The sequence below is a fragment of the Rhipicephalus sanguineus genome, chromosome 9 (assembly GCF_013339695.2).
Source record: "Rhipicephalus sanguineus isolate Rsan-2018 chromosome 9, BIME_Rsan_1.4, whole genome shotgun sequence".
Taxonomy (NCBI): Eukaryota; Metazoa; Arthropoda; class Arachnida; order Ixodida; family Ixodidae; genus Rhipicephalus; species Rhipicephalus sanguineus.
In genome coordinates, this window is record NC_051184.2 from 64,904,067 (window position 1) to 64,920,965 (window position 16,899).

The following is a 16,899-nucleotide window of genomic DNA, read 5'->3' on the forward strand; positions in this document are numbered from 1 at the left end:
CGAAGTCCCGAAGGAAGGCCCCAACGCCGCCGTCGGAGACGGCAGCGACGGAGACGCCGTCGCATGCCCAGCGGGTAGCTTCGACGCCATCCAGGCCGCCGAGCTGGAGGCCTTCTACCGGTCTTGCGGCAGGAGGCCCAGCATTGCGCCTTCGTTGGTCGCGCGCAGCTGTTCCCGTATATCGATCTGCGACGACCGCAAGTCCCTAGCTCCTTCGGCGGCGTCGACGACCAAACCGGCCTCCGCCGAAGGCCTCCAGGCGACCACCAGCGGTAATCAGGCCGGGTACGCAAAGGCTGTCGAGGTGGTGGGAAGCACGGAGGCCATGGTGGCTGCCATCCTGGCTCCGGAACCGGTCACCCCTACCACCCCTACCGTCCCTTCCTCGCCTACCAGCCCTACCAGCCCTGCCTCGCCTCGCGACTTGGACGGTGGCGTCACGCCGTCGGCGATGCCTTTCTTCTTCCGGTCCCGCGAGGTTCTCAGGCACCAGGGCAGGACGAAAAGGCGGCACGCGAAGGCGTCCTCTTCCCGCAACGTACGCAGCCTCACGTTCGCCGCGCCAAAAGTGGACCGCAAGGACGAGTCGGTCCAAGCCGGCACTCCTAACCTCCCGAGGCCCGAAGATTGTTGAAGGGCGTGAATGTTCTTCAAGCCCAGACGCCCTACCGAATAGCAGATAACGAACGTGAAAAGTTAATTTTTTCGAAATAAATATTGCTCTTAGACGCGAAAGGCAGCACCTCCCAGGAACAAGAAAAGGCAGCCGTTGCTAAGATTTCTTCTTGTAAAAACCGTCTTCTTGTTTTCGGTGAAAAAGCCGAGGTGAGCGCGTAAAATGAAATGAAGGCTAGGTAAGTTGAAGCTGCACCGGGGATATTCGTGTTAACTTGTGGTATTCAAAAGGCACTCCACGTTTTATGGTATGTGATAATACAATGGTGTATAGCAAATTCGTGTTGATTTTCACAATATCTGCCAGAAATGGCTCGCCTAAACTGCTTGCGCTCAGCTCCGCATGCGTCTCGACTTCAAAACCAGGACTAGTATATGGCGTAATCGCTTTCGTATAAATTTTCAGGATTAAGAAAAACAAGGTACCTTGCTCTATACCATGGAAACCGAGGAGGTTAACGTCTTACTAGTGTATCTCTTTTTCAATCGTTTAACGTTCGGCTCAGTGTTTATCAGGATCAAAAAGTGCCACCTATCTCAAGCATATTTCAAAAGCTGGCGAAATGTTTCCTGCTCCTGCGACCTTCGAGTCTTCCATTTAAATATTGCAAATGAAATACTACTACTTGGCCTTAGAACTGCTTCAAGGAAGCAAGGTGCTCGCTGTATTGAGTTGAAATCATTTTGGCACTGCGCAGAACATTTTGATGAAGATATCTTTCTTCGAATATCGATAAATTTTGCTTTTTGTCAATTATAAGAACGAAAGAACGTTTCTGAAAATTGCACACTGGTAACCTTTAATGTAAAAAAAAATTGGAGTCGACTCGAATCCTTGACCTAAGTGTCTGGTAGTCCTACTCGCATCTCTACGTTCCTGTGCACTGCTGTATTCTCTGTATTTCGTCGCACTTCCGGAGCGGATCTCGGAGGCCACGTAAAAAGAAGCGCGTGGTTGAGACCTTCTCCACCATGTGCCGCAACAATCCCAGCTGCTCAGAAAGAAACCGTCTCCTTTTTCAATGAACTCATTAAGTTAATTTTCGTTAAATAACCTAAGAGTTAATTGGCCTATATCTTAAGTAAACCGACGGTCCGATATCATACGTATCCAGGATAACCCTCAACTTGAAACAGAACAGTCGATTACGTAGCAGTTTCATTTTTTAGAAGACACTCTTCTGACCATTCGCAAAACCGGAAGTGCGTGCTCGACCAGAAGTGCTAGGAATGGAAACGAAGGTGTCACTCGTTGCTTGCCCCACTAAATGTTTACAGTTCCGCTACTCGTATACACGCCGTCTCTTGTAAATGAAAGCGCATCGCTTTGTACCTACTTTTACGCGCGGCTCCTGGTGTTATTACTTTTGAGCTTAGGCGCCTTGAACTCGAACTATGCCGCTAGATGGTGTCATAAACATATCCAGCCTAGGGTGCCTTGATGCGCGTTTTGGCGCACACATCGAGGCACACTAATCCAGCCGGTCTACAACCTGGTTCTAAATGTTCTCCGCTGCAAACAGACTGGGCTGCTTTGAGTGAGTGATAACTGCGGCTGAGAAGGCGGCAACAGCTGCGGGTTGGAAGCGCCAGGGAGCGTAAACTGCACCTCTCGCTACTGTGTTTGTTTGCGATGCAAGAACAATAGTTTGACGAGGCCTGTATAAGCCGAGGCTTATTACTACCACTGCAACGCGAGAACGGCTTGAAAACGTACCAATTAGTAGAAATGGGAAGCCGAGCCAAGACGAGACAAAGGTGGCACTGCGGGAAGCCGATACTTGTTGAACGTCGTTTACACGGACGAGGGAAACGCATAAAAAGGAGGAGATTCCAAACTACCTTCCGGTGTATCTATCTCACGACCTCAAAACATTTTTCTCCCTATTGTACATTGTGGGATGCAAGAAGTATACCAACAGCCATATGTACTCTGGGGATGCAAGAAAAGCGACCCCTCCCCCCCCCCCCACTTGCAGAATTAGCGTATATCCGGTTTTCAGACGACCCGTAAGCTCTCCTGCGCGGCTCGGACCCGGACATAACACGACCGGATCCTCAAGAGCGAATATGAGGTCGCCAGTAGGTTTGTCCGGCTGGCCATGCTATGGGACAATGTAACCCGGTTCCTGACAATTATGCGGCAAAATAGAGGTTTATTATCTCTCTCTCTTCACGTAACCAGCCTTACCAAGCGAACTTAACGAAGTCACTTCTTTTGCTAATTCCCTAGCAGTTTCGACATAACACAATGCTTATTAGCCCGAAACAGTGCCATAGATTTCTAGTTGTTTTTATGTGATGCGAATTAATTAGGCTATCCCACCTTAGCTGTGTGTGACGGGGCAAAATTTCGTCAATACTAAAGCTTTCGCTCTCTTTCACTCTCTCTCTCTCTTTGACTACACTATCACGTGTTCGGCTGACTAATTTTGTTTCAACCATGTTGCGCGGTGCTCTCTCCTAGATTTTTTTTCTTTCATTCTTTGGTCATGAAGCAGGAGGGATTACATGTCACGCCGTAGTTCTCGGCCAGCATGCCGTGACGCCATACTGTTTCCTCTTCCAAACTGTTGGCCAAACACTCGACAGTGAGCTCGCTCTACTCGGCACACTATATGCTTACTTCCCGGTCGGTTTTATATGACGCGCACTTAGGTGCCACGTGCCTCACCGCGCGCAATGTGTCGTGCACGGCAGCGTTACAGTGAACTAGAATACTTCTAGATCTTCTAAAAACCTTCTTGAACACTTTAACACCGTTCACGAGCAAGCTTCGAAATATGTTTCTGTGTATTCGTAGACGTCGACGCAGTGACGTTAACAAGACAAAGGCGGAGCTTAATTGATGCTTGTCAAGAGAAGAAGTGAGGTGAAGTTCATGTAGGAAAATGTGTGACGTAAATGACACTGTAAAATATACCTATGTTTACCCTCAATCACCCGTTTCGCTTTTGCGTCTTCGGCAAAAAAGCAAGCTGACACGAGCGTGCGTGGTTTCAAACCTGATACGAGCTAGACACAGGAAGCAGGCCAAGTTATTCTACAAAAAAAAAAAAATCGGGCGAAGCTTGCACTACGCCACACAAGGCTTCAAACAACGAAACTGGGCGATTCTGAGGACTGACATGTTTGCATCTTGGTTGTTTCTAGGCCTTAGCTAGGTGATGAAGGCTGTTTCTATAGGTTGCTTTTAGGTCGTTGCTAGGCTTTAGCTAGGTGATGCTAGGTTGTTTCTACGTCCATTCTCAGCGCAGAGAGGTTCTAGTTAAACTGCCGACAGTCACAGACACTACACGGATGTCTAAATTCCAGAGACAGAACCTCACGCTGAAACCAAGCGTTCGTATTTCTCATACATCTACGGGCACGTCATCGTTGGCGTAGGCTTTCCATCGCTTCGGGATTTTCTCGCAGCCGCCGTTGCCTTTCCCGTTCCCTAGTATATTGCCACGCCCTCTTCTCGTTTTATTTTTACGCATTCGTGTTTGACCAGCAAGGACGGTTAGCAACGCTCGACGCTGTTCGAGAACCTTCGCGATTGTAGTAGATCACTTCGTTAAGATTTCGCGCAGGACGCGAATTATCTAGATTATTCCAGAGCTTGCGCGACCACCAGTGATAAGACTGGAAAGTTCGATGCGTGATGTATAGAAGACGGCGCGTCCCAACCATGAGCAGTTTTATCGACGGCCGAAGCCCAGTTCGCCGCTATCAGTGTACAGCGTGTATTGCTGTTGTTTGACTTTCATTTCCCGGCCACAAGTTCGACCAAATAAACAGTTTCATCTTGAACACGCTGGCTGTTGTCTTCGTCGACGTCACGACCCCGTGACAATATTCTCTCCTTGTATACGTACTCGGGGTCTTCGGCTCACCGCCGTCGCTTCGCGACCACTTGTTGGGCGAACTGTTGCCTTCTTCCTTTTTAGGGAAAGTTGCGTGTAGTGGGATTTAACCAATTTCTGTGGCACATACCCGCTTATGATAATTTTCTGATAGTCCGCACAGTGGCACGTACCAGTTTGATGACGATGGCTTCATTTTTAGTGGACCAATGGTGAGTAGTAGGATTTACCCAATGTCTGTGGCACATACCCGTTAATGATCATTTTCTGATCTGTTCCACAGTGGCACGTACCCGTTTGATGATGATTGGTGAGTAGTGGGATTTACGCAATTTCTGTGACGCACACCCATTTGTGATGATAAAGATGGATGACCGGCGGAGTCCAGGTTGTGTACGTGCCCATCACCATTCACAACACTGTGCATAGTCTACCGCGTCCCATCGACGTTTGCTCGCGAAACGACGTACAATATCGCATTCCCCGCTTCGCCCCGTGCGTCTTGCGTGGCTTGCCGCATGCGCTCGGCGTTTTATGCACGATCTTCATTGGCGTTTGCCGCGCACCGGCGCCGTCGACATTCCCGTTGCAGTTTCCTTCGTCTTTCCTCGTAGGCAAATTGCTCTCGGGAGACTTAACTATACGTGACCTTACCATAGAACCTGCAGAACTCAAATAGAATGTGCCACTCGGAAGCTGCTGCTTTCGTCTATTTCATTGTTCTGCAGTGTGGACGAGCACCACCTCGGGGAGCGTGAGGTAACTAGCCACGTGCTGACGGACACGAGAAATACACGGAACTCTAGCCATACACTTCACTGTCAAAGGTAACAAGTAATCGTGTTATGACATTTTAAATCTCAATACACAAAATGCGAAACGAAAAGGTGACGCGTCGAAAACTGCGATATTGTATTAAGATATATACAGAAAAAGAAAATGGTTCATTTTCATCGTTTAGTGGCAGCCATGCCGCTGGATCAAACGGCGGGACTGCCTGCTGGATGCCGCCTCGCGCGTGCCCTCCGGTGTCACCGGCGAACGCGAGCTGGAAGCAGAGCATCACTCGAACTACGTGCCCCGGTCGCTCTGGCCCGGTCCCGACGCCTTCGTCGCGCAGGCCTCGGCGCAGTCGGCGAGCGACGCGAAGCGGTTGTCGCCGGCCAGGCACCGGTGCGCGGCGTCCAGCACGGCCGAGGCGCGCAGGCACCGCATCCGACCCTCGGGCTCCGAGAAGTGGGCGAAATACGGAAAGCGGAGCTGATTGCGGCCGCACGCCGTCGGTCGCGGGGCCTGGCCGCACAGAGCCAAGCCGCGGCCCGCGCACTGGATGGCGCACTCGTCGGCTGTGGAGAAGACGGCGCTGTCGTTGGAAGGACAGGCGCCGGCCGGGAAGCTCCACGGGCGACAGCGGCCGCTCTCGAAGTACCACCAACTCTCGCTCACGTCCTCCCTGAGCGAAGCAAGGCGAAGCGGGCGTTTTTTTTTTTTCTCATTATCATCATCACCGGTTAACCCTTCGTGGCCATCAGCCGTGTTTCCCATCTCTTGGCATCCGTTTCCGTCGGACGTTTAAATAAAACTGTGGTGGCAGTGTCGGAGATACGGTATCCCCGAGTTCGTTCACTTTTCGAGAACGAGAACGCGGCAGCGGCTTATAAAGGACCTGCTTATGCCAGCTGCTTATGAGGTGCTAAAGCCAAGAACCTTGCGAACACGGTATTAACAGAGACGATCAAAGGGAGATAATCTAGTCACGAACTATAACCGTACGTTAGCGCTGCTGAAGCTTGACTTCACAGTATTCACCAGGCTGCTAAATTATTACCTCGTATCTTCCTCAACCACTCAGTTTAGGGGCCGAGTTTAGGCAAGGAGCGAAACGTATTCGTGATGAATGCCACCAGGCGTTTGTATGTGTGCGCGTATATAAGCAAACACAAAATGCGAAAATTCTAGGGAGGGGTAGGGGGTCGAACCCCAAACCTCCCCACTTGCTATGCAGCTGGTTCCCACTGATGTAGACAAGGCATCTTACACCTAAAGCCAGCTTGATTAACCACCTATACGTAACGTGGGACCCACGCATCTAATGACGTTACCTGCATGCCGCCGCGGAAAACGACTGCGCAAATTCGGGACACGCTCTTGCAGATTGACTCCAGGTGAATTTACGTCGGTTATTTTTACGCACCCGTGAGTACGCTTACAAAAAGGACATTAAAGTCAATTGAGACTTTCAAAACAATGCCTAATACAATCTTCTTGTTATTTCGAAATATTTTCGCGGCCCTGCCATGGCATAATTAGCCTATATCATTTCAACGGCATTGCGAGTGGTCAGGAATCCCTCTAAGGCTTAGGCTCCCCTCAGTTCTTAGATGTGCTATAAGGGCATATTTATCCACAAGCAGCACTGCCGCACCGTACGTAATTAAGGCCGGGAGTAGCCTCTCACTAGGAGCAGCAAGTGGGCGAGGGGCGGCAAGTCATTCACCAAGTGCGGTGTGGACATGCGCATTGAGGATAAGCAGGCCCGAAGTGTACCTTTCGCAGCCAGAGAACAGTGGCGTGTCGAAGCAGGCGTCCTTGGGCCGGTAGCCGAAGACGCAGCTGTGCTCGCAGGTGGCACGCGAGGTGAACCTGTTGAAGCCGCGAGCGCACAGCTGCACCATCGGATCCAGCGCGGTGGCCAGGCAGGCATTCACCGACGCCCGGTAGTGGAACTCGCGTCGTGCCACGGGGCAGTAGGTGTACACGACGCCCTGGCAGTTGGACTTAGTCTGCGATGCCGCAAGATAAAAGCGCACCTTTTGAGCGTAACACATGACGGAATTTCAGCCTCATAGTCTGTACGTATCATCGCTTTTACACTATCATCACTCGTACATTTCACTTCCGGCCTCTTTTACACTGTCGCTCGTTATCGTATTTCTTTGCCTTTAACTTTATTTTTGCGAATGTTCTACAATGCAACGTAAGATTTCACGATCACATTGCTGTTTCCATAGAGTTTCCTACAATACTTACTAGAGGGAACTCTGGCGCTAGTGTCTATGGGAGCTGCAGCGCATGACGCTTCAGCCAGCATGGGAATGATGGGTAGTTCACAAATTTGTCTAAACTTCGTTCTTTCGGCTCCGTTTGGCTCCGCGTCGGCTGCCTCCGCTTTGTCGCAAAACGAAGTTCAGCAAAAGTCAGCAGTTCCACTTCACCACTTTAACTTTTTTAGGCTCATCAAATCAAACCCGGTCACGAAGTTCACAACGGTCTATTCTTTTATCCGAAACGAACGCCAAAACACAGCAATAAACAAAGCCACATGTACGTTTGAAGCCGCTAGCACGAAGACTAGGCAAATTTGTGTACTACCCATCATTCCCCTGGTAGCTGAACGATCGCAGCGCCAGAGTTCCCTCTAGTTAATTTTAGGAAACTCTGTGGCTGTTTCTGCAGCCCAACTTACTTTTGTTTGCAATCCTCGACAGGAGGTATCCCTACAGCGCAATGCTAGCTGACCTCCTTCTGCATGTATCTATATTCTGTTTTTACAGCTGATCTGTAAATGACGAACCTGCTTGAATTACTGTGTCCGTCAACGAAGAAAAAAGCCCTTTATCTTCTCCGAGCGAGCGATGATGTCATATGACGTCATCATGACTTCACAAATCACCTAAATGTGTAACGTCACCGTGACGTCCCACAATGACGTCATATGGTAACATCATCAAATGACATCTTGCTTCGAGTTTGTCATGGCGCCCAGGCGCTTGTCCAGAAATTTTACTCGAGCAACGGTGATGACAAGTTCCCAAACAAGAAAATCAGGGTAGAGCCAACGCTTCCACCGGGGAACTTGTTCTGTCTAAAGATTCGATTGTGGAAACGTACGCTTCAGCGACATTCCTTATTTCACTGCACCACACATCGTCAATTTTCTAACTTCTTCTGAGCTTCTAACTACTTCAGATTAACACCCAGAATTGAAGAGATTAAAGTAACCCATGTACGTACACACAGCTGCCCATCATTCGCTCACACTATAGCTCGGTTTTTGTAGCGCCACACTTTCAGCAATTTTAGACTACGGACTCACTCACTCACTCACTCACTCACTAACTCACTCACTCACCCACTCACTCACTCACTCACTCACTCACTCACTCACTCACTCACTCACTCACTCACTCACTCACTCACTCACTCACTCACTCACTCACTCACTCACTCACTCACTCACTCACTCACTCACTCACTCACTCACCGTATTCGACTGCAAGCGCCCCGAAGCCTCCTCCTCCGTTTTCCCGGCGTCGCCACCATCGCCAGAATCGGAGGTGCTGGTTTGCAGAGTTCTCGAGCGGCGGGTGACGCCCGTGTCTTCTTCCGCCGTGCCCTCGGCACCCCTCCTAGACTTCTTCAGGTCGCCTGCAACCGCAGTGAGTTCCGTGCCATCGCCTCCCGGTTCACCCGACGTCTCGACGTCGTCGCGCGCCAAACGGGGCAGCAGAGTCGCAGGAAGTGCGGTCTCAGTGGCTGAAGGCTTATGGCTGGCGAGTTTCGCCTGTGTTTGAACAACAGAGTGCCTATAACGCACCCGATCATGTTTGCAACCTAGGAGCAGTTGGCAGCCGTACGTATAGGCTCGCACTTTAAATCCAACCGGGAGATCCACGTTAAAGTGCTCGCCATATCAATAAAGTCCATGCCCTGTAAGTGTCGAAATTTATTTAATGTAATGATCTACGATAGAGTGTAAAACTGAACCGCCACGGTGGTCAGCTGGTTATGGTGCTCGACTGCTGACCCGAAGATCGCAGCATTGAATACCGGCCGCGGCGGTCGCATTTCGATCGAGGCGAAAATGCTTGCAGCCAGCGTACTTAGATTTTGGTGCACGTAAAAGAACACCAGGTGGTCGAAATTTCTGGAGCCGTCCACTACGGCGTCCCTCATAATCATATCGTGATTTTAGGACGTTAAACTCCAACAGTTATTAACGGCGAATCTGTTTAATCTAGCCGTTATGTGCAGCCTGTCGGTAAAACTATCATCAGGGGGTATGTGCCACTAAAACTGAGCAAATCCCACTACCCATCACTGGTTCACTAACAGAAAATGAAGTGGTACACCCAGAATCTTCATACCATTCTCTTTCTAAAAGAAAGGGAGAGAAATCTACAGAAAGAGAGAGAAATAGAAAGAAAGAAAAACACAGGAAGAGAGAAAGTAGCAGGGAAAAAGCGAAAATAACAAAAATAAAAGATCAGGAGAGGAATAAAGAGAAAGAAAAGAGAGAAAAAAGCAGAGAGAAAGAAAGGGAAGGAAGATAAATAAAGATAAAAAGAGCGAGAAAGAAATAGAAAGAAAGAAATAAAAAGCAACAGACACAAATTAGAGATAAAACATACAAAGAGAAAGAAAAAGAAAGAAAGAAAGAAATAATGCGAAACAAAGAAGGCCACCCAGCTGCGCTCTTCCTTCAGGCTCGGCACGACCAGTGCGAAGTTGCCATATTAGTGAACGGGAAAGGCAACGGAAGCTTCGAGAAGAGCCCGAAGCGATGGAAGCCCTACGCCAACGACGACGTGCCCGTAGATCCACGAGATGTGCGAACGCTCGGTTCTGGAGTTCGGACATCCGTGTCTTGACTAACCTAGCAACAACATAGAACAACCACATTACACTTCACAATCGTTCATTTCGCTGTTTCAAGCCATGCGCGATATCCTCCTGAACGCTACAGACACTGGCGAGCATTCCAGTACACACACACCCCGGATTTGGCATCGGATCATATGGACCCCGGGTCACATGGGGCTGGAGGGAAACCAGGCAGCGGATAGGGTAGCTCGAGGGTATGCGAGCCGAGCACCTTTCAACTCCGCGTCTGAGGAGCCCGTTCCCGTCCCTTGCGACTACTCGGCCATCCTAAACCATTACAGAGGACTCAGGCAAACTTACTCCCTACCACATCGAACATTAAATAAAGAAGAATCGGTCAGCTGGAGGCAAATTCAAACCGGCACGTTTCCAAATTTTCACACCCTCAGTAAAATGCATCCTACTGCATACTCTTCTCACTGCCCATGGTGCCCAGCAAAAGCTACCCTGTACCACGTTACATGGGCATGCCAGGCCATTACAGCCTTACCCCCGATACAAAATCCCACAGCGGAGCGATGGGAACAGCTGCTGGCCAGCGATAACCTGGATGATCAGCTGAGTCTAATTGACCGGGCCCGTAGAGCGGCTGCTGCGAGCGGAGCCCTGGACTGAGGGCCCCCCACCCCCCCGCAAGTCAAGAACCTCCGCATACCCGGAGCTTCTCCGCAGAAATTCTGTCAATAAATGTTTTCACCACCACCACCACTTAGTGCAAGCTTCGACATTATTATTATTATTATTATTATTATTATTATTATTATTATTATTATTGTTATTATTATTATTATTATTATTATTATTATTATTATTATTATTATTATTATTATTATTATTATTATTATTATTATTATTATTATTATTATTATTATTATTATTATTATTATTATTATTACGTAGAACAGAGCAAGTTGGTTGATATTCACTTTACAGATGCAACGCAGCGGGAGGCACGCAGGAGGACATGCGCTATTTCTCTGTCGTGGGTTGCCGTCCCTTTGCCTATTGAAGATGAACATTCCATGTACATACTTCCTGTCTTTTTAGTGGCATGAGCAAAGAATGACAATCTTGTCCCTCCTCCCAGATCTTCCGGTCGAGCACGATCCCTTGCTGCAGTGGCCACTGCGGTGGTATGCATACCTGTCGCGTCGCATCCGGCGACTCCGTGTCCAGTGAGCCGAGAACGATGCGGTTTATCTTGGCGTTCGTCGCCACCACCGCGACGACGAGCAGGACGGCCAGTGCCGTCAGTCCCAACAGGCGGAGGTACGAAGGTCCGACTGCCGGGTTCTTATGCCTGCCTCCCGCAGAGAACGGACGGTAGCCGGAGGGCGGGGTCGAACCTAGAAACGAAGGTGCGACCAGTCCGGATTATAACAACCGAGTCAAAACTGCGGAGGTTCTTGGCAATACGCGCCATATTTCAATTCACTGTACTTAACATTAAAAACTACAGTGAACCGTAGAAGCGAAGCACCTGGCGAGAGAGCTTTCGTGGAACATTGACGTCGACCCACGGTTCATACATAACTCGGTTTTTCAGAACTTCGTCTGTGGTAGCGTATCTACAGCACTTACAAAAAAAAGAAAGAAGTAAAATTGCTAACGATTGTCTTTTGTTCATACAGATCAGGTGTAACAAGCTGTATTTCGCAAATATATAAACGTTAACACATACTCCAACTAACAATCAGGCTGCTATTATATACTGCGACAGAAGAGTAATCAGAAAAACAAAAAAAAAATCTTGGAAGACGCTTAAATTTCGCCTTCAAGAGTGGAACGCGATAGCATTATCGGGCGCCGTTCGCATCGCGTTCTCGCTCGCTTGCCACGCTTTGCTTCTAGGTAAACACCTCAACCGCAGAAGGAAACGTCTGTGTGCGTCACAGTGGTCGTTATAAACTTCCCTTGAGTGCATACTGCAAGTACAGATGCAAAGTGCCCACGGCGCCATATTTCATTTTTTTACGAAGTAGCGGAGTACCCACTACGCATGCGTAAGTCTATACGCTCACCTTCGCAGTTGCACAGTTTGTTTACGATGTGGCTTGTGACCATAATTAGCTATGGCTGAGCGCTATGCAATGGGTAGGCCTTTAAACCACCCGCTGTATGCGCAATTCGCATGGTGTGACGCCTGATACGATTCTATGCTTCGGCCACGCAATATTACATCAACCTATATAGCACATTTACAAGGTATTTTTTTTTTTCGGAGGTGTTTTAAGCACTGGCGTGGCTCTGTGGTAGAACACCTGACTGCCACGAAGAACGCATGGGTTCGACTTTGGCTCGAACCGCAGATTTTTATTCTTGGAATCCATCGACATGTTCCGCTCATGGAGAACGCCGCAGACGCCGACACCGGTGCTTCTGGGACAAAAGCGCTTTAATGACATCGCGTTCGAGTTCATTCGACAAATAATCACATCTCGTGCTATGTTAGCACAGATAAATATGATGGTCACATCTTTTTAAACCAGTAACAGAAAACAAAGCGGTGAAGCCGGTCTCTTTATAGGGTTCTCAAAAGCCTATAAACCAACGCAATTAGCGTTTATACTGATTGGTAGGGAACAAATGCACGAACTCGTTACTTTTACCACAACAGGAAATAATCGTGACAATCAGAAGACAGCAAGATTTTTTACTGTCAACGGTACTACAGGTGCTTAACACATATCGAAATTTTGATCACGCTGGTGAAGTTCTTCGCAGAATTCAGGGGGGAAATCGCAAGCTTTGTGAATCAGGTATCGATTGCCGCGACTTATGTGCCTCACATCGGAAACAAAACCGCGCCGTGGGAAACAATGTGCATCATTTTCCCCATATTTTCGTATTACTTTTAGTGCCAAAAAGGGGAGGAGTGACTTCTAAGCAGTACAAGCGGCATCTGGGCCGCAAGCGCAAGCACTACAGAAACCGATGACGACTGTTTTCAGGTTCATACAGAACTTCACACCAGCACTCATCCTCAGGCACACACTGAATAGCTCCACGGGGCGGTGCTGAAAGGCGCTCCAGTTAAAAGCCAACTGTGAAGAGTAAAATGTCACCACCGAGTGAACAGTGAAGAGCCTATATCAAGCAAAATCCACCATATCGCCTCGATACTATAATATTGGCTGCTTGTTTTTCATCAAAATAAAGCCCACCCCTTACCTAATACCCTTAAGAAAGGGGAGGTAATCCACTCAACAAGAATGAACAGCGCATCCACCGCCTCCTGAACAGGCATCGTTATCTTGACATAAGCAACTGCTCGCTGTGAAGAACATGGTAGAAGGTATCTGGCGTGTACTCACCGGAGTCGCCGCTGTGTTTGGTGCAATGGCGGCAGGTGGACACCGAGCTGGCCGAGGACGCAGTCTTCTCGCCCTCCTGGTCTTCAGTCTGGGTTTCGCTCGACATCCACGTTTCCCACACGGGGTCGACGGGCTCGGCTCGACCGCGGCCGGAGAAGACTTCGTTGTCCCAGGACGGCACCTGGATATCCTCGTTGAATGGCACAGGGCTCTCCCGTTCGTCGTGCGACCAATCACGGTGGCTTCGCCTGCCAGTACGACGAGAGGCCTCCGTTCCGCTCATCATGGCGTATGCTTCGTTCGCGTCGTAGAAAAATGGATCCATGAGGTTCCTTGCCTCGCACCTGGATTCCAGTGCGCGTCAGTTGAGCTACCGGCTACGGGTGTTCCTTTACCAAGTGTAACTCCTCCAGGAAGATGGGACCGCTCCTGGTCGATGACTAAGACCTGCGATTTTGGCTGTTCTCGCGCACATAAAGGAACGTGCCACGCGGCAGGCAACGCTTCTTCGTTTTCGTGGCTCGCTCCCATCTGCACACGCCACCTGACGAGTTCTAACTTGCTTTACTTACTATTTCTGTTCCAGAAACTTGACCGCAAGACATACAACGCCAAACATTAGTCAAATTGTATATCGAATAAATGCCTGCAACAGTGTTTGAGTGTTTGACGCACACCTTGTGTACTATCCCCTGGTGAAGTTGTCTGGAACATTGGTATACGCGTGGCTTCGCTGAACAGCTCGTACTTCACTCTCCGCTGACCGTTGCGGCGGGAGCGATCGGCCGTTCTTTCGCTATCTTGTTTTTTATTGCGATATAGACGCCCTTAAGGCATGATACTGTCACGGACGAAATAAGACAGACAGCCAGGTGTTGACGTCTTCCCCAGAACCAAACCACCACCAACAACGTTCTCTTCTTCCTCCACTCATCAGCGTGTATGTGCCATAGCGGATGGCTCATACATGATGGCATGTGGCATGTGCTGTGAGTCCTGTGTTGTGTATGAATTGAAGAAGTGTTTTGCGGAATTCGTTATCTTGTATCCAGCAGTCATAGCTGGTCGCGAAACTTTAGCGGAGGCCTGCTTGCGGAAGGATACGGGAGCGTTCCGATTTTAAACTTGGGCATTACCATGTTAAATGGTAGGCACCTGCCTCCATCACTGGGACAGAGCAGTGTGGGCACTTAGCAACCAGTGGTAAACGCGACCACGTTAAGATGAGAGCCAGGGCCGCGCCGGCCGGAAGCCTCCTAAGCCCGACTTCCTCCGTCCTATAGTAAGTTGAAGGGGAAGGGAGCAGACGCACGGTTAGAAAAGATCTCGTGTGTCCTGCTGGAGAAAATTTCTACGGGCTGGGAGGGACTCAAGATGTTAACGTAGGAGGGGAATAGACGGATGATTTGCCCTATCCTAGGCTGTCCTGAATACCAGGACGCCGCCACAGAAAGGCGACAAGTGTGCGCTGTCGAGACAGGTGCCGAATAACTGAGACACGTTGTATATGATCATCACTCACCGAACATTTTTTAGAATTCTCAGAACGAACGCATCGCGTAAACTTCAGTGTAAACCCAGGCAGTGGCCATACTGTGGCAATGACGTCGCTATGCCCCGCGTCAGGGGCGGCTTGAAATTGCTAAGGCCAAATTTACCGCGAGAGCTTGATGTTGCAGAGTGAGCTGTTTTTCGCAGTACTACCGCTCGCTGGGCAAGTTGCAAACAGCGCATGTTGCAACATCTAAAGATGATATGTGGCTTTTAATGGCGCAAGGGCCACGTGTGGCCAAAGAGCGGTGTGACTGGTAATGTTGTATTAACGGCGACCAATGGTTTACGATTATCATGTTCAACATGAACTGCAATAGAGTTCTCAGTTGGAGTGGTTCGTACATGTCCATAAAAAAACGAGAAACGGCGCGAACCACAGGACAAACAAGACAGGGACGTACTTAACGCTGTCCACCTGCGTTTTGCCCTGTAGTTTGCGCTGTTCCTCGTTTTCTAGGTTCAACACCTATTGTTTTGGCCAAAGTGCGTTGGCGGGCTAGTTGGTTTATCATGCTAAGTTTGAACAGCGCATTTCCAGTTGAAAGTCAGCGCTGTGTGTGTGTGTGTGTGTGTGTGTGTGTGTGTGTGTGTGTGTGTGTGTGTGTGTGTGTGTGTGTGTGTGTGTGTGTGTGTGTGTGTGTGTGTGTGTGTGCGCGCGCGTGCGTGTGTTTGTGTGTGCGTGTGTGTGTGTGTGTGTGTTTGTGCGTGCGTGCGTGCGTGTGTGTGTGTGTGTGTGTGCGTGCGTGCGTGCGTGCGTGTGTGTGTGTGTGTGTGTGTGTGTGTGTGTGTGTGTGTGTGTGTGTGTGTGTGTGTGTGTGTGTGTGTGTGTCTGTGTGTGTCTGTGTGTGTGTGTTTAGCTCATGTTTTGAGAGCGACAGGCTCTGAGAACACAGCACACGTGCGGCCAGCTGTACCGGCCAACGAGGAAACACATGTCCCCACGTGTACCGAAGACAGGAACGAGCCAGAGGATCGTACTTCAAGAAAAACAAAACGAATCATTTTTTATTTTCCTACAACGAGAGTGACGGGGTGGTCGCGCGGTGGGCCCGGCGACTTCCATTACTTGGGGACGCAGTCGACGGGCACATCGACGGTCTTCTTGATGGTCGGGATGTCGGCCAGCGACAGCGGCAGCTCGCGCTTGCTCTGGATGTCCTTGAGCATCTTCTTCAGCGTCGGGTTCCCCTTGTTCAGGCAGACGAATTCGAGCTCCTTCTGCTCGGTAGTGGTGGGCTTGCATCCGCGCTTGCAGGCGGTCACCTTGGCCAGGCTCACGCACACCTTGCCCTCCTCGTAGATGACCTTGCGGCGCTCAGTGAGGCACTCGGGGGTGGACACCTTGGAGACGACGTCCTCTACGGGGATCAAAGGTTACGGGAAAGGAGGAAGAGAAATGCATGTAGCGTTAGAGCGGCAAGTCAATCTACCAGGCGCTGGATATGTTTAATGGCTAGAGATGACTATTCTCCGCGATGTGTCCTTTCTTTTAAAAGCCTGAAAGGGTGTCTTACGGTTGCGCTTGCGTTAGCACTGTATTGTAGCCCTCGTGACTCTGGTGAGCCTGATACAGTTCGCCAAGTGCTATGGGCCGACACCAGGCGCATCTGCACCATGAAAAACCTGCCATGGTGGGCTTCACAGCTCAGTGGTCACATTATGCGACTGTATCGTTCTAAGAAGAATCCTTGCCAACTAAAACGCTCTATGTGACACAGTTGTGCTAAGTCTTGAGGGACGAAACAATCACATCTTGTCGCCTTGCTTGAATAATCACAGAGGTTGCTTCGCGGCTCTTTACTTGAAAGATTATTAGACCCTCTCTCTTGTTCTCTCTCTACATA

At 49.5% G+C, this 16,899-nt stretch overlaps 2 protein-coding genes across 2 annotated transcripts in view; both read right to left on the reverse strand.

Moving 5' to 3' along the window:
* Positions 1 to 5,417: 5,417 nt before the first annotated feature.
* Positions 5,418 to 13,787, reverse strand: LOC119405260 (uncharacterized). Its single transcript, XM_037672074.2, has 5 exons — positions 13,502 to 13,787; positions 11,331 to 11,533; positions 8,788 to 9,087; positions 7,071 to 7,306; positions 5,418 to 5,976 (listed from the first exon to the last, which is right to left on the reverse strand). The coding sequence occupies exons 1-5, from the start codon at positions 13,785 to 13,787 to the stop codon at positions 5,595 to 5,597; spliced, it is 1,407 nt and encodes a 468-aa protein (XP_037528002.2). The 3' UTR covers positions 5,418 to 5,594.
* A 2,246-nt stretch (positions 13,788 to 16,033) lies between these two features.
* LOC119405261 (uncharacterized) overlaps positions 16,034 to 16,899 on the reverse strand; it is a 35,384-nt gene continuing 34,518 nt past the window's right edge. The window contains exon 27 of the mRNA XM_037672075.2: positions 16,034 to 16,413. Coding sequence (XP_037528003.1) covers positions 16,118 to 16,413 — 296 coding nt within the window. The 3' untranslated portion in view covers positions 16,034 to 16,117. The remainder of the gene's footprint in view (positions 16,414 to 16,899) is intronic.